This window comes from Phallusia mammillata, chromosome 4 (genome assembly GCF_965637545.1).
Source record: "Phallusia mammillata chromosome 4, kaPhaMamm4.hap1.1, whole genome shotgun sequence".
NCBI lineage: Eukaryota > Metazoa > Chordata > Ascidiacea > Phlebobranchia > Ascidiidae > Phallusia > Phallusia mammillata.
In genome coordinates this window covers 10511642-10537931 of record NC_137255.1, presented here as the reverse complement: position 1 = coordinate 10537931, position 26290 = coordinate 10511642, and the positions used below count along the sequence as shown (strand labels likewise).

Genomic DNA, 26290 nt, shown 5'->3' with positions numbered 1-26290 from the left:
GACAAAAACTTTTAATCAGAACTTTATGAGAAATTTCAATTGCTATCATACAGAATTGCAAAGAAACAAAAGTGACCACGCTGCGTCAGGAATTTTAGAATCATGCGTCAAAGAAGATTCTTAATTCCCTTCATACCTCCATTTTTTATTTGTTTGTTTTTTGTCCATTTGTTTTTTGTTACATACATACATATTTGAGAACGAAATTACTTCTTAAACCATTTTGGGAAAAGCAAATAAAGATGCAACATTTTGGAGTTGTGAACATTGAAATTGAAATTCGATACTATACACATATACGAACTAAGTATACGTCAATATGTACTTTGGATAAGCGCTTGCATCACGAAACACTACAAATATAGTCGGGTTACTAGTGTCATCAACCACGCTATCAAATGGTGATCCGTCATTTTGCATTGGAATCGTGACGGTTTTGCTATTTCCCTTGCAAAATTTGCCAGTTACAACTTCAGCCAGTATCATTTGTTTGTGTCCTTGTCCGTCTGGTAGCGAGTACGGTTCTGCGTACTGGGATTCAGTAGCGAAGTACACGCCCAATCCAAATGCACCATCTACACATAACCACATTGTTAAATATGAACAGCGCGCCTCTCGCAGGCCCGGCATAGGCTACACTGTGATCACACATTGTAAAAGATGACTAGCGAGTTTTGAGACTTTTTAATGCAAACGTTTTTTGAATTCTCAGCATATACATTCAAAATTGTTTTTATAATTCAACTGTCTTCCAACAGATCAAACCAATGGTTTTAAACTTTTGTGGGTTGCCGGTGTAAAATATTTTAGGCGAGGAAGCAGTATTGCCTTATTATTTTTCTCTTCTTTGCAACACAAAGTCTTGTAACTCTATTTGTTTAATGACGTTTTTGAGGGGGCATGTTGACTCGAAAACCGAAAGGTTAATCGATGCCTCCTTACCATCACTTTTCTTTTTAGTTTAATATTTGCATTTGCGGGTTAAAATAAACGATTGATTGATTAATTGATTGCCTTACCATTTTTGAGAAATCGTATAGTTTTTTTATTCGACAAACATCATTACTTCCACTTACCCTTTTTAGCGTGACTCCTGTCAAACGAATCTTTGCAAATTTGATTGCAAGTATCACAAGCTGTGCCGTGAAAAAGTTCTCTTGTTACTGATTGGTTCTGCATTTTTAATTCGATCCTCTGTTTTTGTGACTTGTATTGCTGCCAGAACGGTGGATTTTGTATTCGTTCAAGCTACACGTACAGCAATTTGTTACATAAAGAAAGAGCTTTTGCCTTAATATATTTCTTACTTTTAGCGATTTTGATGTAGTGGATGTGGAAAACTTTGCCAAAACGGTTTGATATTCCGATGAGGTATCTGAAACAACTATTCTTTTCCATGCCTCACCTTTCATGTCTTCCCATTTGACTGTGAAAGAATCTAAAAAAATGTGAAATCTGTAATCACATTTGGTCTTTAAATAATTTTACAAATAAGTCTAGAAAACGCCTTGTTAATGGTATTACCATCACATACAAGACGCACAAATAACAAGGTAATAAGACTTTTTTTACCTAACATAGTTCTTGTCAGTTTGCTTGTTGTGTTCGTTTGTGCATTTGTTACCTCCATCGTGGTAAAATCAATGCGAAATTTAAATTCCACTCCATTTTCCGTTGTGGATATATTTGTCCCCGCTTCCTATGCACAAATTTTTAGAAAAAATAAACATTTAAAATTTTCACCTTTGAACATTGTAAAAAACTTTAGCGATCACATGATCGCGTAACAGTTATTTAACAATTGGTGTAGTTTAAAGTACAAATTTTTGTAAAAAATGTACTTTGTAAGCTTAAATGTCATTTTTAGGTGTTCATGTTCACCTGGGAAACAGCTTGTGCACAGAAGGTTATAATATCAATCGTCAGAAATTAGTAAGTATTTTTCAGTCAATTAAATCTATTCTATTTCAGCACACTTGAATCAGTCTGTATATATCTTAAATTGTTTAAGGCATTGCATGAGGTTTCAAAGAAAGACCTTTTTTATCACCAACTACCATCCAAGGCCAATCGCAAAACATCGGTTGTACCTGGATGACTTTCACACCATCGCCACATATATTTGAGTCCATTCTATTTTTGGAGGCACAAAGGCTACGCAGACGTCGGTCGGAATAGTTACGTAACTTCACCAGATTACGGCAAACATGCATGTGTGAATAGATCAAAATACTTTTTTGTGTTGTACAGCTTATACTTAATAAACGGGAATGGTATGTTACAAACGGGTCTATGTGTATTGACAACACTTTTTAAAAAACCATAGAGTCGGATTTTTAAATTGTTTCGCCGAATATTCGGATTTGACCCTAAAAACTATTTAAAGACAGAATCTATACGTGAAAACAACAACGTATATTACTCCATGAAATCATTATTTTTTTACCTTTCTGGTACTTTCCAGTTGAAAATTAACCCGAGGAGAAAACGGCAGCATTTGATTGGATTTAAGATCCAGATATTCCCATCTTACATTTTCGAAGCATTGCATTGCTTGTTGAACAGGAAAAATAATGTCGTTTGAATTTTCAGTTGCTTCCAGGACATTGGAAAGCACACCTTTTATGATCAGTTCTCTACAAGCGGTAAAATGTAAAAACAGTTTTTAATAAAATATTATAGAATTTTTAAACGTTTGCAAGATAGTGAACAGTGTCACCATGTAAGAATTGTATCTATCAACAGCCCACCTAGTCGATGTCTTTTTAAATACTACATTTTCTTTTTCGGCTATAGACAGTAATTTATGTTCTTCCTCGTTGGTTAGCCACTCGATTGCTTCAGATTCTATACGTTTTTCGATGCCAGAATCAATAATTTCTTGAACTGCATCAAATGCCTGAATATAAAAAATAATGTCTAATGGCATTTAAATGCATTTCGTGCAAATGTCGGTTACTTTGCAAAGATAACGTTTTAAAAGTGACTATATTTCTAGTTGTCAAGAGGAACGAAACTTCTTGTGCACGGTTTTGTTGGCCAAATCAAACCAAATTTAAAAATGAAAAATAAAACTCGAAAAGTTTTACCTTGGCAATATTGACAGAAAACCGAGAACAAAATTCTATGCGTACTGGTGCTTCTTTGGGAAAATATATTTTCAGGGGGAAAATAGACAACGTTTTTTTTATTGATGCTTTTTGGCAACCTGCAAACAAATAAAAAGTTCAACATTTTGAAGGCGTTGTACCGAATCCGTTGGTCATTTTTGTATAGCTGACGCCGTGTCGTATGGTAAATGCCTGGTGACAGGCTGATTCGGTAACACCTTCAATAGGCCTGGTGTACAATGCCTGTCGTTATAATACAACGTACAATGAACTATTTTTTCTTTACAACCAGACCTTTCCTAGTGTTAGGTTAATGGTTCTTTCCTAGTAGATATAAACCTGTGTTGGTTTCTTCTAAACGAGCAGCTTTCTTGGGAAAAACCAAAGACGACAATTCTTGTTGGAAGTCAGGCAACATGCTGCTCTTGAAAACGTAAACTTGGATTTTCTTTAGTTTGTCTGGATTTGCTTTGTTAAAGTTTTTAATAGCTGAGGCAAGACATTTGGCGACAGATCCGCTCTGTAAACCAATTCCACCTACAAAGTTTGTAGAAACAAATTTTTGGTAAACTTTATTTTGTCTAACCATACCAAAGTGATAAAATATTTCAACGCTATAGCGGAATGACTTTGGAATCTCTATTTTAAAGTAAAACGTAGGTAAATACTTTAAAAAAAAGGTTTTTAACGACATATTGATGTGTCATTCGGTAAAACAAAACTCTTACCTGTACCAATTGTTGGAATCGCCAAACACTCTACTCCAAGTCTAGAAGCTTCACGTAAACATTCCACAATAACATCCTCCAACTTGTGGATGTCTTTTGGTGTATTAAGGTGAAGAATGTATTTACACAAATTTCCCCCCTTTGTTACTCGAATGTTGTCAGTTGAACTAACAGGAGAATTTTCCAACTCGTGCACAATCTTCATCCCTACTTTAGTGACGAGGGAATTGCTTACCTCGCCTTCAAATATAACGAAAACACGTGATAATAAATTGCGGAAAAATGTTTGACGCTCCTTTAAGTAATAAATCAAACAAGTTTTTATTTAAAAATGCATCCAGAGACATTCAAACAAGCATATTTGTACGTCTGCGCACTTTCAACGTTTGTGAAAAGATTATTAATCTGACCTTCAATTATAACAGTAAAAGGTAGACACACAGATTCTCTTCAACTAGGCAGTCAAGCATGATTTCTAAGAGGTGAAGTATAAATAGCGACAGTGTGTATATTATCTGTTTATATTAAGGACTCTACAAGGTACAGCATTAAAACAGCCACCTTGAAAGACCTATCTACACACCTGTCAAGTTAAAATTGCTAGTTGTGTTGACTATTCCATCACAAGTTGTTGTTGTAATATATCCCTGTTCGACTGTTACTTGTTGTTGTAATATCTCCCTGTTCGACTGTATTTGCGTGCTGGCGTAATTATTGACTTCGGTTGCAGTAGGGAGAACCGTCAACTACAGGTGTTTGTTTCGTTGTATTAGGCAAATATTTTATACCACTTGTTTTGAGATAAGATGGCGTTACAATTCATTGGCATGAAATAAAGGACCTATTTAAGGATTAACTCAAACTCCTATAGTCCATGCTAATTTTTTTAGAGGTGATACATATAATTACCTTCCGTCAGGAACTAAATTAACTTTTTGCCAATAAAGCATTCCTATAACAACACGAATAAATTTCTACAGTGGCCCAAGACCACATACGGTAGATAAAATCACATTAGACGTTATTGCTTGGTTGGACAACAATTGAAGTGACCATATGACAAAAGCTTTCAAGCAAAACTTACCAATGCATAATAGAATATGGTGACATGCGTTCCACATGGGTATACCAACTTGGTAGGTATGTCAACTTTAAATATCGCCAACCACAATGCCAAAAGCAAAAACCCATGTTTTGATATCCGAAACATGGCTTTCCAATCAAAAATCCAAAGTACGATGACAAAGAAACCAAATCCGTGGATCAAATAAACCCAAAATAATTTCCAAAATCCATATTCCAAGATCAACAAACCGTGTTGAAAGATCATAACCAACATCCAAGTCACAGACAGCATCATAAACAAACCAATCAGCTAAAATGAAATGGTGACGTTAATTCATGTTTGTCAACTTAAAATTGTGTTCTGAAGTGTAAAATAAAAGCAGTGAATTCTAAAATATTCGCACATCCTTGCGTTTGCGAAATTACACCTTGAGAAAAAAAGGAAAGAAATTTTAGTAGAACAGCATAATTAGGCCTTTCTAGTTTAGCATTGCCACTGGCCAACTCTTTTAATGACATTTCAAGTTTGTTATTAGCTTTAATAAACCGGTCTTTAAAACAGCATATTATGATTTCTTACCTTTGCAAACACACGTATTTGCTCATTTGTTATGCTTAAATTTTCTATATCAACTGTTCCAACGCAACAATGCTGTTTAGAAATTCTGTCTATTTTTTGCAACCCTTTTTGGCTTTTGAAATAAGCTGGAATTCCTGGTTGAGAAAATGTGCGCTTCTCAATAGTTAATGTACTTGTGATATCCCGAAGCCACTCAAGTGCTAGAAAACGTTAGAATGTTTTAAAGTAGGCTACTATAAAAACGTCAAACTTAAAAACGAGTGCGATACAGTAGCTTTACATAGCAGTGAACAGACTACAAAAAATTCACAAAAAAGTCACAAATAAAACAACGCTTTTAGCTCTTACAAAAGTCTTGTTAAAACACGCATTTTTAAAGACAATTATCAGGCACCCTAAAAGAATTTTTAGGCAACTCATACAATGCCGCGCAACATCAATAGCACTCAATAAAATCTCCTCTATTTTAATTTAGTAATACAATGACGAAACAGAGGTGATTCTAAATTGAAACGATACCGGAATCTGTATACGCCAGTGGTTCTTAAACGTTTTCATTATTTTTTCAAAACGGTCCCTTTGCCAATATTTCGAGGGCTCGCGGTCTTTAAGCCTAAATGTGTATTTCAGAAAAACGAAAGTTGATTGCAGGATTTTAGCTAGTTAATGCAAAATTGCGCATAATAATAATCCAAAGACAGCTTGTGACATCACAGACAAGACAAAAAGTATTACAATCGTGCGCGAACAATTGCATTTTTGATAGTTGTCACTCAATAAAAGCTATTGTTTGGAAATAGAGACAGTCGATTTTCAATTATAATTTGATTTAAATTTTAAACTTATTCAGTGGCACAAACTGGCGCTAAATAAGATTATAAAATTACTTCGTGGTCCCCCTAAAATTGCCTCACGGACCCCTAAAGGAGCGCGGACCCCAGTTCGAGAACTGCGTGTATACGCAAAGCTGTTGTATAAAAGCTACATACATTTTAAATCCACCTTGTGGGCAGTTGTGCCAGCACAATACGTAAAAGAGGAGCAAATAAAAGGAAGTGTTACACCTACACATGTGTTTAGTTAAGTCGTCGCAATAAAAGTTTTGTTATGGCGAGAATTAATTGTTTTGCTTGGCTGATTTAGGTTATGCTTTGTTGTGACATAGTGAAATATTCTTCTTCGAAAGAGCATGTGATTTGAAAGTCACGTTTTTATAAACTGTGTTTGTTGACACGTTTTGTAGTTAAGAAGTCAATTTAGCCTAATTAATGTTTGTATGTTTGTTTGTAGTGAAACTTTATTATGCTAACCGCGATGGTAAACATGTTAAATTGTCAGTTGTTGAACCTCGGTGCATCTAAAATATACAGGATCCCTTGTATCACTTGAATCGCTTGGTGCATTATTAACACAGCTTGGTGCACCTTTACATCACTTGATGCACCTTTATATTCTTTGGTGCACCAGTATATCACTTAGTGCATCTTAATATACTTTGGTGTACATTTATATTGCTTGGTTCACCCTTTTATCGCTCGGTGCAACTTTATTTTGCTTGGTGCACCTAGATAATGCTAAATGCACCTTTACCTAGCGATATAAAGGTGTGCCAAGTGGTATAAATGTGCACCAAGCGATATAAGGTTGCACCCAGTGGTATAAATGTGCACCAAGCGATATAAGGTTGCACCAAGTGGTATAAATGTGCACCAAGCGATATAAGAGGGCACCACATGATGCAAATGCGCACAATACGAAATAAAGGTGCAACAAGCGATAAAAGAGTGAACCAAGCGATATAAATGTGCACCAAAGTATTAAGATGCACTAAGTGACATACTGGTGCACCAAAGGATATAAAGGTGCGCCAAGCTGTGTTAATAATGCACCAAGCGATCCAAGTGATCCAAGTGATCCAAGCGATCCTGTATATTTTAGATTCACCCGTGGAACCTTACCTACAACAGTTGGTATGTTTTTGTTATTTATTCGTTTCTAATGTGTCTAAGTGTAGTGATTGTCATAAGTATTTGAAGTCAATTTAATGTAGAATGTGACCGATTAATGTGAATCTAATTCGAGACCTTTTATGTCAGTGGTTCTCAAAGTATGGTCGCGACCCAAACATGGGTCGCGCTATGGTGATTCAATTCTGCCTGAATAAACCTTTTTTTATTTCATTTTTCAAGTACTTTCAATTCCTAGTCATGACTGAATTATTGTATCATAGGCATTTTATGTGGCTTTATCTTCGTAACCTTGGAGTATTGCATCATAAGTAGGCCCTAAGTGGTTTTCTGTCAGTTTAGATGACACCCATCTACAGTACTAACATAGCGAAATATAGCCTCACTCGACCACGTTGTTCGGCAAAATGAACCAATCATGCATTACAACATACAGACAATAGCTTTCCAATATTCTGTTACGCACACGGCGATTGTAACGTGTTAGCACGGGGAATGATAGGAGGTTAATCATGCGAAACTGAACTTGGAATGTAACAGTTGGCATTTAAGGATGAGTAAGTATTAGTAAGTTACAAGAAATAAAAAATACATATTTTGATGTTTGAGGCTTGGGTCGCAGCATGTTCATAAAGCTCAGATTTGGATCGCGCACAAAAAAGTTTGAGAACCACTGTTTTATGTAGTGAGCAAACTGCCTAGTTCTGAATGTCTCTATGACGTCATAACGTATACGTATGGCTTGCATTTTTAGCGGTTTACAGAAAAAAACGTTCCGTTTACTAATGATATCGACGTCTTGGTTATTTCTTCAGTTTTGCCTTTAATTTAACGAACATTCGTTACATGTGCAAGAGTGGGTCGTCTCGGAGGACAGGTTCGGTCCTTCTAAGGTAGAGCTACTAACACCATACGTTTCTCCTGATCCAAAAGTGCTTAATTTTCGATAGGTGGCGTAAAGAGCTGAATTATTTATTTAGCGGCTATAAATGGGTTGGGCTGGGAAATATTTACATAAAATTTTTACATTAGTAACTAATTTTTTGGGTTAGTTTTATTGAATTTTAAGTGCTAATACCTTACCCCAACCCTAATAGCCCTAACCGTTAGCATTTTTTGAGATATACCGTTTTAAATGAAAAAAGTGCTCTTTGCGCCACCTGTCGAAAATTAAGCACTTTTGGATCAGGAGAAACGTATGGTGTTAGTAGCTCTACCTCCTTCTAGAGTCGGCAAACTTTGTTTACAGTGGCCCTAAAGTTTTTTTTATCGTATCTGAAGGCCCACACAGCGCTCAATATTTCCTCGGGAAATACTGGGAGCTAAATAAAGCTTGTACCCTAAAAGTTTAATTTAACTACTTAAAAATAACGCGTTTATTTTTATGATCTTCACAAAGCTGATTTTCTCGTTAAATTTAAGTGAGAGGATAAATTTCTGCTTGTAAATGTGCATTGTTATGAAACAGCGTGATTAAACTGTGGACCCGCGGACCAATTGTAAAACTAATTTTGTTGGTCCTCGAAAGTGCAACGTTTTTATGACAACAATTATTTTCATTTCCAATGGTTTAAAATGTAAGGCTTATCTATTGATTGAAATCTGTGTATAGTTACCCTTTTACCTGCAAAAAATTTAAACAATGACCCGCGGATTACCAAAATAAAGTTGGACCACACTGTTATAAAACTATCGCTTAATGCAGTGGTTATTAACCTTTTTCCCTTGCTGCACCCCTTTCAAATCACCAACCAATTTTCGAACCCCCTTTCAAATCACCAACCAATTTTCGCTCCCCCTTCTGTAATTGCCTAAATAGAATAGACCTAACCAACCTTAATGATTCAGCATCCCCGCACCCCCTAGGAACAGTTCTCGCACCCCTTGGGGGTGCGTGCACCCCTGGTTAAGAACCCCTGGCTTAATGTGTCAAATAAATCGATGCGGCCCCAAAACTTAGTTTTCCGACCACAGATCTGGTGTGACAACACAGGGCCAGGCTCCTCACCTAGCGTATATTGTTGACTTTGGATTTTGTGTGTGCAATTTTAGCCCGGTAAGTTACAGGATCTTACCAGCTGTGATGTGTTTCTTCTTGCCTTTAACAGTCACCAACGCATTATTCTCCTGGGTCACAAACTCTAGTTGTACACCCTGTGTTTTTCCGGCAAAATCTTTTTCCGATTGTATATTTTCTTTCAAATATTTAACAATCAACGAATGTTTTTGAAGTATCGTAGTGGTGATGGTATTTTCCACAAAGTAATTGTTAACCTGCTTGAATGCATCTTCAAACCGGGATTTGAAACCAATCACATAAACTTTAGACTCAAAATCCTGTATAAGATAAACTAGGGTAAAGTAATTGTGGTCCACAGACTTGTGATTTTGATAACGGGCCATTTCAAACTTTGCGAAGTTGGTCCATTTGCAGAAAATACAAAACAATTCGCTTACGTTTTCATATACAACACATCCAGTTGTGGCGAGCACTTGTTTCAATCCATTCCATTCTGGTGTACGTATTAACTCTTTTTCCGTTTCCTTAATTTCGATTAACCTTTCTGTAATAATTTCAGTCAAAGCCTTCTCTGCTTTGTTGCGTTCCACAGAATCGCAGTAATTAATACAAATTTCATCGGAATTGTATTGAAGCGACACTGCAATTTCATAAAACATAAACAAGTTACAGCCTAATTTATAAGAATAATTAAAGTGTAAATTACGATTTTAAAGTTATTTCGAGTCGGTTAAGTCACCGAGACAAAATGCTAAACGAATATCACAACTTTTTTTTCAAAATGACGTAAACCAGATATATACAAGTATGAAGTACTATTGACACCAACAAGACTAACAAAGCAATATTAGGACCAAAACTCGTACAGACAGATATAAAAATTAAAAACAAAAAACAGAAAAAAATTAAAATTAACTGTGTAAATGCGGAAATTTCTATAGAGCCACTAGTGTTCTGTGAGTGTCCTAATGCTTTCACTTACTTCGCAACTTTTAGTTTGTGACCTATTGTGTTGCTTATAGAAAACGCATATACCTGCGATCCCCAATTCGGATGAATATATCAACCTGATGACATAACATGTTGTTTGAGATAGTTATACAGCTGGCTGGTTTTCGCCGCAAAGACAATGAATTGTTATACTGCTAGTCAGTGTGATTGTTACTAAAAATCGACAGTCCTGTTGACTTTGAGTGGATGTAGTTAAAAAGTAACACTTGTGTATTTGCAGAAACAGCTAGCACCTTACCGAAAATGTTTCGCTTTCCAAGTTCTTCTTGGATAGATTCAAAAATGTTATGTTTTTTAAGTTCGTCTTGGATCAATTGTTTCACGTCAAGCGTTTCCCCAGACTCGTGTTTTTCCTGGTTTAGTGCCAATAAAAGATAATCTTGGCGACATCCAAGTTTCTGTATTGGTTTTGATACTACTTCCTGCAATATAAATAGCTGTTTAATTTTGAAACACTATATACGGATCTGTCCATAAGTTTAATGGTGAAAATAACGGCCAAAATAGACGTAAAAAGCAAAATTTATAAACGTTAAAAGCGATACTTTTTCCACCTATTTGGGCCATTATTTTCACTGTTTAATTTTTTTCATTAAATTTATTAAATATTTTCAACAGTACATCATTTGTGACTTTAGAACAGTGTTTCTTAACCTTTTTATGACGGCCGAACCCCTATGATATTTTTTACCCTTTGGTCGAACCCCAACAAGTTAGGTTTCTAACTCATTTTGTGCTTTTGACCAGAAGCTTTTGCTGCCAACAAAGATTCCTTGTTTTGCTGCTTACGAACAATGCGTACAGTGTTCGTTGTTACGTCAAATGTAACCTAGTTACAACCTTGCAATGTTTTTCCATCTAGCAAATAAAAATTGCTGGTTTTAACGATTGTATGCCCCTAAACTTTGTTTAAAACGTTTGCCGAAAATTTGCACTTCAAAAGGCCTTCGTCGAATCCCTGGTTCAGCGTTGCCGAACCCCTAGGGTTCGTTCGAAACCCAGGTTAAGAACCACTGCTTTAGAAGCATTACCAAAAGTTCTTTAGTCATTTCCGATTTCGCTTTTTGAACTTTTTGGGGTATTCCTTTAAATATAATCTCTCCACTGCCATCATTCCTATTTCTTTCTGCTTTGATCTCTACTTCTCCATGCAGAACCGTGTTAACTTTCGGTATTATGTTGATTTCACATACGTGTCTTTAATAAACAAAAAAATAACAATTTACTACAAAACCCAGCTTATAAAAAAAACTTCGAAATTTTTGTTGAAACAACACACCGAAAATTTTTGTCATCTACAGTCATGGTTTCTGTAACGTCATTGCAATTCAACTCCAGGAATTGGGTCATTTCTGACACGTCATTATTTGTTCCTGCAATTTGTACAATCCCATCTTTGTTCTCATTCCAGCTAGGTTATAAGAGTAAAACTAGTGCAGTACTGTATACATTACACGTGTAATCATTTTCTGGTTTTGGCAAAAGTTGTCAACCTACATTAAGTTACTTTAAAATAAAATAAACATGAAATAGAAAGTAAAAATATCTACAAAAACAAGAAAACAAAACCGGAGCAATCGCGCTCTTCGACAATAAAACTTATAAAATTGATTTTCATTGTAATAACTTAGATCTTTTTGTACCCTAAGGTTAAAAAGCATGCATTAGTCAAAAACTAATCTTCAATATATACCTAATATATATTGAAATTAATTTTCCTTCAGCTACAGAGGCATTGATAAGGTCGCAGCCCTCGTTCCAGATTCCAAGTTTCATTAAAGTGTCTGATTTATACATTGTTGACTTAGCAGTAAATTGATCATAAAACTTAAGTGTAATCTCTGTGCACTGCTCTTCAAACACTTGCTGGGTAAGATTCGGCAATGGATCCTACCACAAAATAAAATATTATTCGCAGTGGGTGTTCATGATGCAATTGTTTTCAATGCTTTGCTACATGTTGTTTAATAAAGCTCTTGAACAAGTCAAAGCGTTCTTTGAAAGACATATATTGCTATGAATTAGTCTGACCAGCAAACAAAACACACTTGTGTACATTTTACGCTTAGTTGTCTTATTTGTGTTGTAATTTTTGTTGACAACACCTTAAAAGTTTAATTAATACAGTATAATGGTACACGTAAAGTTAGCATTTTTGTAACTTCACCCGATTTGGGTTTGACTCGATCTGGAGTTTTCAATCAACATGTTACATTAGGCTGTTTTGCTGAAAATATTTATTACCTGTACAGGTCGAAAGCAAAACAATGGATCCTGTCCATTCAAAAGTGTCGTTGTAAGGTCAGCAAGGCCCGCAAGTCGTTCGTGTAATAAATCCAACCAGTTTTCAGACTTTTGTACAAACCGAAAAACGTTACAATTTACTTGTAGTCGAGTCTGAAATTCCTTCAAATGAGTTTCTGGCTCATTGTCCACAAACATTCCTGAGAAGAAAGTACAAATAGAGGCTTAATTTACGGTGGCCCACAAGTGCAATTCAACAACTTTTTGGCAGACATTTATTATTCAGTGCAAGCATTTTTATTTCAGTGCAAACATTTATTTTTCATTGCAAATTTTTTTTTTTGCAAATTTTTTTTAAGCAAACATTCATGGCTCCATCACCCAAGACTTACACGGCGTGTCAAAAATTGCAAAATGACATAGGCATTGTGCAGGCTACAGTCAGAGCTTAAGGATGCCGTAAAAAACTACACGCCGGGTTAGCCCTCGCTCACTAACTCCCTGTTTAGTTTGATAAGTCTTCGCTTAATCAGGCTTTGCCCGGGCCAAGTGTGCTAAGCGATGGCTTAGTGCGATGGTTCTCAACCTTTCATAGATCGTGGCCCCCTTCAAGTAACCTTCATGACCCGTGCCTTCAATAAGTAACCCCTTAGAACCCGGTGACGCCTGGACAAAAAAAAACGCAGCTAAAAAACTCACTTAATTAAAGTCCAGGATTTATAGGGATAGTAATACAGTTCTAAAAAACAGACAAACGGCATAAATATTAAGACATGGGCCATGCGTACCTTAACACGGACAGTGCTTACGTTTTACAAATTGATATGGCCATGAAATTAGGTAAAATGCCGAATCCTAAAAATAGGTAACGGCAAATCAACTTTTTAGTTCCAGAATCGTTAAAGTTTATTGTTGCCAATAAATTCAGCCTTAATCACATCAAATAAAGTAGGTACGGTACTTGGTGGCCCCAATGTGTCACGAAGATCGAGTGGCAAATTGTCGATTAAATCAAAAATACGAATGAACATCCACATGTGATAAATCCAAAGTCAAGACATTTGTAACATATCCATAATTCTGCGCATTGCGAAAGAAAGGGGTTACGCCACGACGGAAAATGACTTAATGTCTCTGGGTGAATGTTTCTAGTGAACCAACACGGGTGGCCCCGAGGGCCCCGGTTGAGAATCACCGACGTAGTTCATTGAACAGGGGCTAAGTCTCAGCGGGTTAAGTCTGGGCTTAGCGAGCTAAACAAGGTCAACTAATGGCTTAACAAATTTAACACGGGCCAAGTAAGGGTTATGTGGACAGATTGGGAGCGGGCTAAGCTGGCTGTGCGAGCGAAGCGGGAGTACAGTTTGGGCTTAACGGGGGGGAAGAAGGCTCAATAAAGCCATATAAAGCAGTGGTTTCTATTCTAAAGGATTACTTACTAATAGGGCGCAAATAAAAGCGATTTTTTTTTGTTTGAATTTTCGGGACTTGAATTAAATATATGTGTCGGTTTACCTGCTTCACTTTGACAATATGAAGCAAAATAGCAAAATACTTCACTTTGATGGCATTATAAAGCAAAATAGTTCGATGTGACGGACAATTTAATTTTTTTTGAGAAGTTAACACAAAGGGTAGTTGAAGTATTGGACCTTTATTTTAAACTAAACAATAATAGGAATTGTGATGTATATTGCTTGACAATGAAGCCTATTATAGCAACCTTTAACCCCTTAACGACGGCGATATAAATCAGTTTGGGAAAAAAATCTTTGTTACGCGTATTGTAAAGCATTTGGGCAGAAGAAAAAATATTTGCACCCCCAAAATTTTTTTATCGCATTTTGGGGGGTGCTAGCCCGCTGTACCGAATTCGGCACATTCGTCCATTAAGACTAAACTAATGCAAACATTTCCGCGTATGTATCTCGTAGTTATTCGTACACTATTAGGTTTCAATGAAAAGTTTTGTGTTATTACGTAATTATATCGACAAAGACGATATCGAAATCGGTTTATGACGTCATATACTTCTATGACGTCATAAAAAAATTCAAATGCGGTTGTTTTTTGTCAATTTTGTTTCGTTTAAAACCACTTTGAGATTGCCTTGTCAATACTCGTAACCTACTTTTTGTGCGTCTCTAGTTTAAGCGAAACGAAACGTCCCAGACGCCAGAAATTTTGATATTTTGGAATATGCAATTTTACGAAAAATGCAAAGTAAATACATTTGTTCTAGAACAGGTGTACTAAATGTAACAAGTTTCGATAGTCGAGCCACACAACGCGTGGTGGTAAACCTTGTGTTGGAGACCTCTGTGTAATTGTTCGTGAAAACACAGTTATTAACAATCGGGTTTAGGACAAAGCACGATGGTTATGACGTTAAGGAGGTGATGCCAGCAAATAAAATTAAAAAAATAATTCATTCAATGGCCAAGTATTACGCAACCGGTTGCAAAAACTTGCACGTAAACAACGTAAGAATGAAACCACATCAACCGCTTGTGTTTGCCTCAATCTAAACTATGTTTTGCTACCAAAAATGTGTATTATTTCTCGGTAAACAACGTAAAAACTTGATTTTACGATGTTTTAGGGTTTTGGTAGTATGACGTCATACAGAAGATTTTCCGTTATGACGTAATTGGTTGACACGTAACTGGCTGTCATTGCAATGCCACTATTTATTATTGTGCAAAATGACAATATGTAGTTGATAAATACTGGTATAGGACCAGAATATTGTGTTTATGTTTTAGCGATCACGTGACCATTTACGTGTACTTTCGTGACGCAAATGACGAATGGGACGAATTCGGTACACGACATTCACCCCCCATATTTTGTACACCTTTTGAATTTTTTTGAAAAAAATTGCGCAGTAGAATAGGCATTCATCTTGTATGTACACACGATTTTTTTCTTCTCAGATAACTGATAAAAATTAAAAAAGTTTGACAGCGAGTTTCATGAAAAAAAAAATTTCTGCTAATGTTGGAAACCAAAATCCGGAAATACATAAAATTTTAGTTTTTCTGGCTAGGTGGTCAAATGTGATGTTTTATGAATAAGTTGGACGAGACAAATTCGAGACAACCGTTTTCCGCCCAAAAAACACCAAACGCACTGTAAAAATTGGTGTAAGGCACAGTGTGACGAATTCGTCACATACGGCGTTAAGGGGTTAATGTAAAACAACACAACATTAACTCCAGCGTTTTGGTCTTTGACACGCTGTACAGAGAGTAGGCTACAGACAGACTGTAGATGTGGACAAGTGCAAAAAAACAATTCATCTTAACTTTAAATCCACAACATACTTGTTGTCATAATTTTTACTAACTATAGAAAGTACTGAATTGTTTAGTGGACAAGGTTTACAACCAATTGCCTGTGTAATGTACAGGTTTATCACGTTTTCAAAATTTCACTGAAAAATAAATGTTTGCACTAAAAAAAATGTTTGCATCGAAAAATAAATGTTTGCACTGAAAAATAGATGTTTGCATCGAAAAATAAATGTTTGCGCTGAAAATAAAATGTTTACATCGAAAAATAAATGTTTGCACTGAAAAATAAATGTCTGCCAAAAAGTTGTTGAATTGCCCCTGTGGGCCACCGTATTAATTGTCTTCAATGCTTCGTTCAAACGACCTGTTTAACCACAGTTGAAAGTCGCTACTTTTATATTATGACTTGTGTACCAACAGAAACAAATGTATTTTTGTAGGAAATTGGCAATATGGAGCCATCTGATGATTTACTGCAGAACTAAAACTGTCCGATGAAAGCGGAAAACACTTATTGTCTAAGCACAGAAATATTACTTCACCAAACGATGAATTTGGAAGTTGAATTTGGAAGCATTATTCTGTTTCAATTGGCTAATCGCCAACGTTTCTTTCATGAGGTTTGTTTCCTAGTTTTATAACAAATTTGGTTTATTTAAGTAGGTACGTGGAGCAAGCTTGACAAAGGTCTAATTCTTGTGCTCATGCAGTTATACATAAAATTCATATATATATGAATTTCGTTATTTCAGATTTTCACAACCTTCTGTTTTTGGACATACATTGGAATTTTTAAGAGGCAAGGTATACTTGTCTCGCAATTGTTCACCAAACAAAACTAACTTTATATCTTTATTAATACCTATTTTGTCTAATGTTTCTTTTGGCTAAAATTTGTCAAATATAAAGCAGAGGTTTCTAACAGGGCGTAGGTGTAAGAGAATTTAAAGGAAAATATGGGGTTAAAGTCAATCTTTGAAAGCGGGCAAGGGCGCACAAAGGGCGAGTTACACCGATTGGTGCTTCTAAAAGTCATGAAATCAAACACGTAAGGGGGAACATTTAGTTGAAGCTTGCCGATGTTTTGGGGAGCATGTGTAAATTAAAAACATCAACAGAGGTAATGTACGGTAATTTTGTTTTGCGAAGTTTTGTTTTAAGAATTAAGAAAATTGAGAAATTCATTGTGGTTTGTGGCGCCTTTGTGCTAATACGGGGTCGACAAAAAGCCTGACCGTCTGACTGGGCTGACTGGCCTGACTTCGACGGCAGTGTTTCACAAAATATTTTTCGATTGTCGGCGATTGGGAAGGCCTGACTGGGGAGATTGAGAATTGGTTAGGGTGAGGTTAGGTTTAGGTTAGGGTCAGGGTTAGAGTCAGTCCGAAAATATATTGTGAAACACTGCCGTCGAAGTCAACCAGTTAGGCTTTTAGTCAAACCCTACTAATATGACGCCTTTGTACTTTCTGCTTGCTTAGTTTGCTCTTTACGTAGTTGAGCCTTTGTCCTGGAGATTTGTTATCGTGAAAACGTTTTAGCTGCTGTAGTGCAGGGGTCGGCAACCTTTTTTGCACTGCGGACCGTTTTTGAAAGTGAAATTTTATCGCGGACCGGTCTTCAAAAAACTACAAATATTTAGCAATAAAAACGCTTAAATTAGTTTATTATCTCCGGGATACATAGGCAAAATGTTTTAAAGCATTTAACCTGAAAAATTATACGGACCGGTAACGAACTCCTCGCGGACCGGTACCGGGCCGCAGACCGGCGGTTGCTGACCACTGCTGTAATGGACTCGGCACCTTGTCGCTGGTGCAGAAGCTTAAAATTCCATTTACCAAAGATCGAGTTTAAACCACAGTTTGTGTTCATTATAACAAACTTTAAAATCTAATTAAAACAGTTTGGTGTTATTGTGTTACGTATAAGTTTGAGGGTTTTTAGTCAATGTTTTGGAAGCTTTGTGACTTATAACAGTCTATCCAACATCAGTTGTCTTGTCCGTTTTGTTCGACGTTCTTCATTGCACAAAAACCTAAGTTTGCTGTTACCCCTTACTCTTAGAACGTGAATATGTGACTATCGTTGGGACTGTCAAAACCAATATTGACTCGTTTCAAGGCAAACGGGTCCAAGCATGCTTTATGTTCTTTGTCGACACAACGCAAACACCGCAACTGTTAATTTTTTAACGTCAGCAAAAACGTTTTAACATTGTTGGTTAACTATAAATAAAGCTGCTCGTCCATAAACATGAAACAAAGAACCAATACGAAAAGTTTCATGTGACTAACAACCCCGACAGGATTAGAGAGCGTATACGCTTATGTATACATACATAATGTATACACGCTATGCTTATGTATATGCGCTTATGCATGTATACATACACGTATACTTATGTACACATACATAAGTGTAGATATAGTACAATGTTGACCGCTACAAGGTCAGTAGCCTTCTTATTACAGATGCACATGTGGAAGGCAAGGAATACAAGAAGAAGATTGAATGCTGTCATTCTGGTGATAATTAAACAAAGTAGAATAATAAAAAAACGTATGCGTGTATATCAAAAATATAACAGAGGTTCTTCAACATTTTTTGCATAAATCTGTTGCGAAGCGATTCTTAGAAAAAAGTGGTACGCAAACACTGTACAAAACCTATACGAGTAACACAAGTAGAAAAAGTGTAGGAACCACTGCCGATCCTTGGAATTTACCTCTCCTAACAAGACTGGCTTCTTTTGGTATGTAGCCAACAATTAAAAGCATACACTTCGTTTCTTTTGGACCATCCGTTTTAAGAACGCAAAAGGAATATAAGCGTTAAATTCCAACAACAAATAATTGGACATTGGGTTGTATTTTGCAAAAACAGCTTGAATAACGTCTTAAGCATTTAGCGACTGATTCATCCCTTGAAACTCTATTATAGTTAATCCCCACCGTTTAACGAGGAATTCTTTAATGACGCAAATTTTAGTCATATATTTGTATGTTTGATGATGAGTCTTTTTATGGTGCCAAACGTTAATTGCATAATATTAATTTTATTTGTTTGCTTTATGTTACTCGTGTAGGCCGCATAGACTGTTTCCCGGGCCAATAGGACAGTGGTTTCCAAACTTTCTGATTTACAGAATGGTCGTCTTGTAATTCTACCTCCAGTACACGCTGTTTTAAGGATTTATTTCACTTACTGTTTCGCTTGTTTACGCAATCAAAGATCTAAGAGAAGCTTGTGACACCATAGTATACTAACATGGTAGTCCAGCTCCTCTTTTCCTCTCGTTTCTTTTATTATCCTGCGCATTTCGGTTACGCATGACTAACACTGCACGTCGCCTGAAGTTTTGTATGAGGTACGTGGTAAACAGCTAGTTTTTAAAAGCCGCTGGCGACAAATCCGTGTCTGTTTTGAAGTTTTTTAGTTATTGGGTTTATTGTTTAATGCATGTAGAGCTATTAAAACGATTTTAGCTTTCAATTGTATGAACTCTTTGAAGTGTATTTTTAAAAACTTATAGACAGGCATCTTCTTGTAGAAATTGCTTTAAAATTGAGGCAATGAACCGAATTGGCGAGTCAAGGTTTTTCAGCATGTTACTACACTAGCCAACATGGCCTGTGTCTTGTCATCAGGTGCACTGATGAGACCTTGTCAAAACAGTGAGCAGTATTTGCAGCTTACTTATCATCTATCTATTGACTTATTAATCATATTGCCATCACTTTGGTTCCCCAGCAGTTGCTTAATTAGGCATTAAAAATCAGTTGTTTTCTGTGGTTTATACCCATTTGTGGTATTGAACAGATTTTGGTGAGGCATCATTTTTTGTAATTTGAAAAAAGAAGCACATTGTGCAGAAAGTACAGACACTTTTGACAGTTTTATTTTGATATATTTTTCAGAGCCCATTTTTTTGGTTTCCTTGGTAGACCTTTGGAACATTTTAGAAAAGAGCTTTTCGGCAAACGTGAACGACAAGACACAAATAAATAAATCCACGAATATTAAAACCTATTGAGTACTTTCTCTTTATCCATATCAACTTCCAGAATATCACATGTCCTATTTTAGAAACTTTCATAATGAAGATCATGGAAAAACTTTTGCAATACACAAAAAAGTCTAGCTTGTTGGTTGGCCACAAAACTCTTTCTCAAGCATTTCAGGTACACACTTTGTAAAAGTTGCAGTAACTCTGATGAAGGATAAGTGAGACCTCCAGGGTTTTGCTCCATTGAAGAAATCAGCTTGCCCTGCTGTGATTGCATGGTGTGCAACTTGCTAACAATTTCACCTTCCAAATACTCTAAACTCTATGTTACTTATCACAGCATTTAACTGTTTTATTGTTTATGATGTCTAGCAATTGTTTTTGTACCTTGAATTTTTTTCAAATAAACTTTTTGCTTCACAGCACTCTTTTGCTTAGTTTCTCATCTAATCAGTTTTTTTATGAAAAATCTGCCGCTTGTTGACAGTTTGAAATGAGTAACTTTGGAAAAAATATGGTCTTCGTTTAAGCTTGACTTTTCGTCTGTCCGAATCGAGTTCCTGGTCGGGTTCAAAGTTGTTAAATATCAGTTCATTAAAAATGCAGTCAGTTTGGCAAAGTTCAATTTTCACCAGACTTTAACTTAATCAGTAACAAGCTTTATGCACCCTTGAATATGTTAGGTAAAACCACGCTAAAATCACTTAAACGCGTTTAAAGAAGGACTAAAAGGCAAAAAAACTCAGTAAATTCTCCCCAACAGCACAATTCCAACCAAACGTAATAATATTACAAATGGTAGATGCATAAAACCGACCACGCACGCTCAGTTTTGTCATTTTCCTGCTCTGAAAGCACCCAACTTAATGCAAGCATCCGACAACCGTGCAGAGTTAATCAAGCGTGACGGTAACAATAGCTGGACTACCATGTTAGTATACTATGGTGACACCACATACAAGTTTATGACATCAAATTATGCGCAAACAATCGCTTATGCTTTGTTACACAAGAAAGATTGTAGAGTCATGGGCTCTTAGTGGCTTCAAGGCCACATGTGGCCTGTCCCTGAACTAAACCAAGTGACTCCATTTTGCCATTGGCAAAATAAGTGCGGTGATGCATTGGTTTCTGTTTGTATGTAAGCCAGCAACCACAACAAAATCATTTCATTTTAGTGATAGTTTTGGCCTGGGCTAGAGCAAATATCTATCTCCACTTTGTCCAAGCACACACCAAAAACCATCAAACTGTTTAGCCAACATGTGATAAAACCGCAAAGAATGTCTCATGTCAGCAAAAGAACAACACTTACCAACTCTTCTTTTTCTTAAGCGCGGAGTTGTTTCCTGATGCTCTCTGGCCTGACTTTCTGGAAACAAAAACGTTTATAATGTACGTTTTCCGATAGCTACATTTTACTAACTTATATGTAGTCAATGCGGCAAAGGCTAATGAACGTACCTTAACAATATTCTTATTCAATGGAATAAAAGACTAATTGTTCGTGGTAAGACAGATAATAAACCAAATCCGCTCGAAAAGACGTTTAATTCCTAGAAACCATCGTAAACATGCTATACGACAGTCATGCAACATGAAATGATGTAAACAACCATCTTAATTACAAAACACAACTCTTGAGTATGCTAACTTCCACCATAAAACATACAGATTTTCGAACACGCATTTAAAATATTACTCCTCTTTTAGAGTTTAAGTAGCAACCCCAAAACGACCACTGATAAACGCTGCAATGACTTTATTTGTTTTAGGACAGCGCCAACCTACAGGCCTATGCGCAAAGTTATGGTGGTATGCAAAATAAATTTGCGTTATACGTTCTGCATATTGGCCAAAAGTAAACATGTATATTGTAGCCTATAGCAACTCATTTGTCCACCTAACACAGTGGTTCCCAACCAGGAGGGGAGGGGATTGTGTAATTTGTAGGGGGGAATTTGTATCACAATATTAATCTCTTACTGTTTGTCTGTGCTATTGCTGCATTTGCCATATATAAGCTGAAAAAAAAAAGTTCTCGTATAATCGATTTTATTCTAAATTTGTAGATGAGAATTAGATTTGAATATCGACTAAGGGTGCACAGGACAAAAAAGGTTGGGAACCACTGACTAACACAAATAACTTTCCAAACCATGGTTTTACAGTAGATTATAACACCCACCCTGACTTGCATCTTGTTCGGAATAATGTGGTTCAATCTTGGGTTCTTCGTCACTTGCGCTTCCCTTTAGGTGGGAATCTGACGGCTCTTGGTTATTTGAATCACCACGGTTCCGACATACTGCACGCAATACAATATGTTGAGATGCATCATGCAATACTCAACTCAGAAGAAGCGCTTTTTATTAAATGCTATTTTTTACACAGGTCTATATTTTTATTGTGCCCCTTTCTGTGTATTAGAGATATAGACCTCGCAAACGTATATGTCCCATTTAGTAAAGTCAGATTATTATATGAACCTACAATCTGGATTATTTAATACTAGAGATGTACCGAATATTCGGTTTGCCGAATTTATTCGGCAAAACCGCCGAATATTCGGTTTCGGCCGAATCGAAATTTCGCCGATTCGGTACATCACTATTTAATACTGAAATAAGAGTGTAGGTGAGTGAAACAGTGTATAGGAAAGCAGTTATGTTAAGCACACAAGTACTGCAAACTCGTCCAAAAGCTTTGCGCGGCCCTCAAACACTTTCTGTTTTCACACCCCAAATGTGACTTTGGGCGCTTGAAACCGTTCGATTCTGAATAATTGCTGGCTTTGAATTCTATGCTCTGCAAACTGTTAAAACCACAAAAAAACTTCAGGAAATTACCCTCTGTGCTCCTTTCGTAGATTGCGCTGTTTGGGCACTTGCTGCAATTTATTTTGTGCTTTTCTAAAATGTGGTCTCATAATTTAGACCTTTTATAAGATTAAACTTGGGTGCAATTGCTGAGTACGACGCACTATTTGAGCCATTGTGTTAAATACGAAAATAGTGAGAAAACTGTTGTTATCAAGGGGAGGGACAAGCTGCGTCAGTTTAGATACGTACCTGACGATAATTTTGTCGTGTTCCGATTTAACCAGACACGCTGAGACTTAGTAAGATTTAGACTTAGTAAACGGAAAATTCAAGTGTTATTTTCTGGAGTAGCCTCAATCTTCGGGAAATCTCGACGAGGCAGTAGTTTGAACGATTAACATAGTGAGGCTCGTAGTACAAACCTATTGCAACGCACTTGACCTTGTTTTAGCAGCCTCGCTTCAAGGCGACATATGCGCACACCCATGTCTTTAACGTGATAGCATCGCTTTTTCGTTTAATCTTTTTAGTGGGCAGGGTTTTCTTAAGGCAGGTCGGCGTAGTCTTAAGGTTGCAGAAAACAGAAACCTTTACAGTTATGCACAACACAAGTTCAAATCGAAAATAAACAACCCATAAAAATTAACAGGTCAAGATTTGTGCTCATTCATACATAAATAAATTCACTTATGCATAAAATAAAAATTTTGGATTCGCACAATTAAAGATAAGACTATTTTAAGGGTAAACACAATGTATTCTAACAAATTACACTTAGGAGAAAGAGAACAAACAGTAAGAAAAAGGCATCTCACTTAACAGAGTTGATCAATAACTACTAACCAGCACATTGCTCTCAAATATATACTGTCTTAGCAACAGAAGCATACAAATATACAACTTTTTTTGCAAGTATACATTCTTTCCTAAAACAAATACTAACTTAGCACAGCAAAACACATAACCTGTATATAGCTGCCTTGTGTATCTGAAGAAAACAGAAAGGTATATTTTTTTTGTCTCACTAAGCCATTGGTTCTCAAACCTTTGTCAGTAAAGAGACCTCTTGTGTTGCTTATTTGGGCATCGAACACTTTTCTGAACATACAAAATTACAGCATGATGCTTCGAGGTGGCAGGATTGTCAAAATCAAACACATGCTAATACATGTGTACAGATGCTTGTAACCTTTAAGTCTGGGAAATCTGGACAACTATTCTGTCTCATTCAAAGTCCACTTCCACATGCCCACTGACAAATATGCTCAAAAAGACTAAAACAACTTAAACTTTACACCATTTTAGAAAATAACAAAATAAATTGTAGCCAGTGATCAATATTTCAAGTTTTGGAACATTTTAAGTCCAGTTCATTTTCATTTGTCATTCACCAGTTGTGACTGCTAAAACAAGGCAAACAGTACCCTCTTAAAATGTTCATATGGTTGTGGAGTTTTGAAGCATAGAATCCATAACGTGGATCCTAATTTGGCAACATGAATGTCAGAATTTTGATTCAGAATCCAAGAGTATCACATACCCCAATGAGGGACCTGGTGTTAACAGTGGTTGGATCTATTTTATGAATTAATTGTAGTAGCCACAGTCCAAAATAAGTCCCACATCTATGGTTTGGTTAATATATCTATTTGTGAGATAACAAGGTCTTTATTCGCACATAAATCTGTTCATTGAATGTTAATGCATGACAGAAATCGTATTTTGGTGGCCAAACATACTGACTAGAACAGCACACTTAGCCAGTCTGCAGAGTATGGCAGCTGCACGCGCGATTTTGTTTTGGAAAAAAAATTTGGCACGCCGAATTTTCGGCGTTGCACGCGGAAATTTTGCACCAAAAGCATTAATTGTCCTGTGTTAAACTCTATCGCTTGCTTTGCGCCTGCTAAAATTGGTCTTGCACGCGAATTTACGGGTCGTGCACGCGCGCACGCGGGACATATATAGGTCCTGCACGCACGAGATCTCGTCGGGAACTGCCATGTTCTGCAGACTGGACACTTAGTCCTTCTACGGAGTTGCGACCTGCCAAGTATTCAACTTTCATGATTGCAGTCTTGTACCACACTGAATTAGCAACAATTAAGTGTTAGTCTAAGTAAAATATAACTAGCCGGTATGTCTGGATTGACTTTTTGCAAACTAATGTCATAAATGGCTTGTATTTAGCCTTGGAATTTTAGTGCCAATAGTAATTGCTACTATACTACAAATTACTGTCAGTTAGTCATAAGTGAAAAAACAAACAAAAACAAACCAGAAGCCTATTAAAAATGTATTTGTTTGCAGTTTTGAGTACTTACATTCTTCTTTGTTCATTCCAACAGGCCCCTTGTTCTGTTTGGAAAGATAATTCTTGGGTTTGATTCCCCTGTTTCAAGCGAAAAATGTAGTTTTTCGTGCGATTTTCTGCCAAAACATACAATACTGTAAACACAGTTTTGCTGTGAAATCGAACACAGTTTTTCTGAAACAAATTATTGTTTGTAGATAACTTTCAGTTACTTTGTTTGTTGTCATAACTTATAGTACAGTTCAGTAAAGTGCAAAAAGCTAGTACAACATTTTGCTTAACCCTCTCTTAAAACTTATATTTTATCACTTTGTCTCTAAGAAATAAATAATGTTATTGCCAGCAGAGGTCAGAAACATATGACTGAACAATGAACAGTTCCGCTTTTCTTGGTGCGAGGAGAAATGCAATATGCAACCACAAAAACTGAAGTTTCTTCGCTGGGGCTTTCCCTATGTTGTGGTGGGCGCGAGACATTTCCAGGGGGGGCGTGAGCCAAAAGTTAAATAACCAAATTTATTTAACTTTAGGCTCACCTCTCCTAAGATTAACTTTGCAAGTGTGTATTGTTTGCGAGCACCACGTTTTCAAAAAAGAAACGAATATTATGATGCGATACCTTATGCTTATGGCGTAACACAAATTTTGAATAATGTCATACAAGGCAAAGTTTTTGGTTTGTCAGTTTAGAACAGGGTTCACCAAATTTTTTTAACTGCGTGCCGGATCATTTTAATAATTACGCTCGAGAGCCGCATGGGTTACAAGCTCTGACGCAGCCTTTCCCAAACTGGCACTCGCGAGGCGATTTTGACCAGACCACAAAGGGTCTGCATGTCTCCTACGATCTTATTTGTATTTAGATTGCTGTTTAATTTTAAAATTATAAAAAATCTAAAACTGTCACATACCAACTAATGCACGTTTATTCTGCCACAAAGACCTAAAAAGGCAATTATTCGCACACAATTACTATTCTTTGCTTTTGTCTGTGACGTAACAAACTGATTTTGGATGATACTTATGCCTTGTAATCCTGTTAGACAAGGTAAAATTATTACTGAAATGTATAATGAATGTTTGCACATTTAACGCCCCTGGGCAGTAATTAGGTGATCCCTGGT

The 26290-nt window shown here is 36.5% G+C and overlaps 1 protein-coding gene across 1 annotated transcript; it reads right to left on the bottom strand.

Annotated features, from left to right (window-relative positions):
- Positions 1 to 85: 85 nt before the first annotated feature.
- Positions 86 to 25336, bottom strand: LOC145223449 (uncharacterized). The gene is made up of 22 exons (XM_080089874.1): positions 25177 to 25336; positions 22219 to 22338; positions 21346 to 21402; positions 12726 to 12925; positions 12175 to 12371; positions 11761 to 11892; positions 11513 to 11678; positions 10720 to 10903; positions 9908 to 10110; positions 9526 to 9787; positions 5484 to 5683; positions 4923 to 5213; positions 4422 to 4584; positions 3839 to 4078; positions 3450 to 3647; positions 3090 to 3208; positions 2751 to 2899; positions 2447 to 2636; positions 1573 to 1699; positions 1308 to 1438; positions 1077 to 1248; positions 86 to 575 (listed from the first exon to the last, which is right to left on the bottom strand). The coding sequence occupies exons 1-22, from the start codon at positions 25190 to 25192 to the stop codon at positions 304 to 306; spliced, it is 3789 nt and encodes a 1262-aa protein (XP_079946000.1). The 5' UTR covers positions 25193 to 25336; the 3' UTR covers positions 86 to 303.
- Positions 25337 to 26290: the final 954 nt, after the last annotated feature.

Coding starts and splice junctions, on each gene's coding strand:
- LOC145223449 (XM_080089874.1), bottom strand. Junction 12,926..21,345: donor CTTAAGAAAAAGAAGAGTTG/GTAAGTGTTGTT, acceptor CTTTCTTCTCAG/GAATGTTTGTGGACAATGAG. Junction 3,209..3,449: donor TTTAGAAGAAACCAACACAG/GTTTATATCTAC, acceptor ATTTGTTTGCAG/GTTGCCAAAAAGCATCAATA.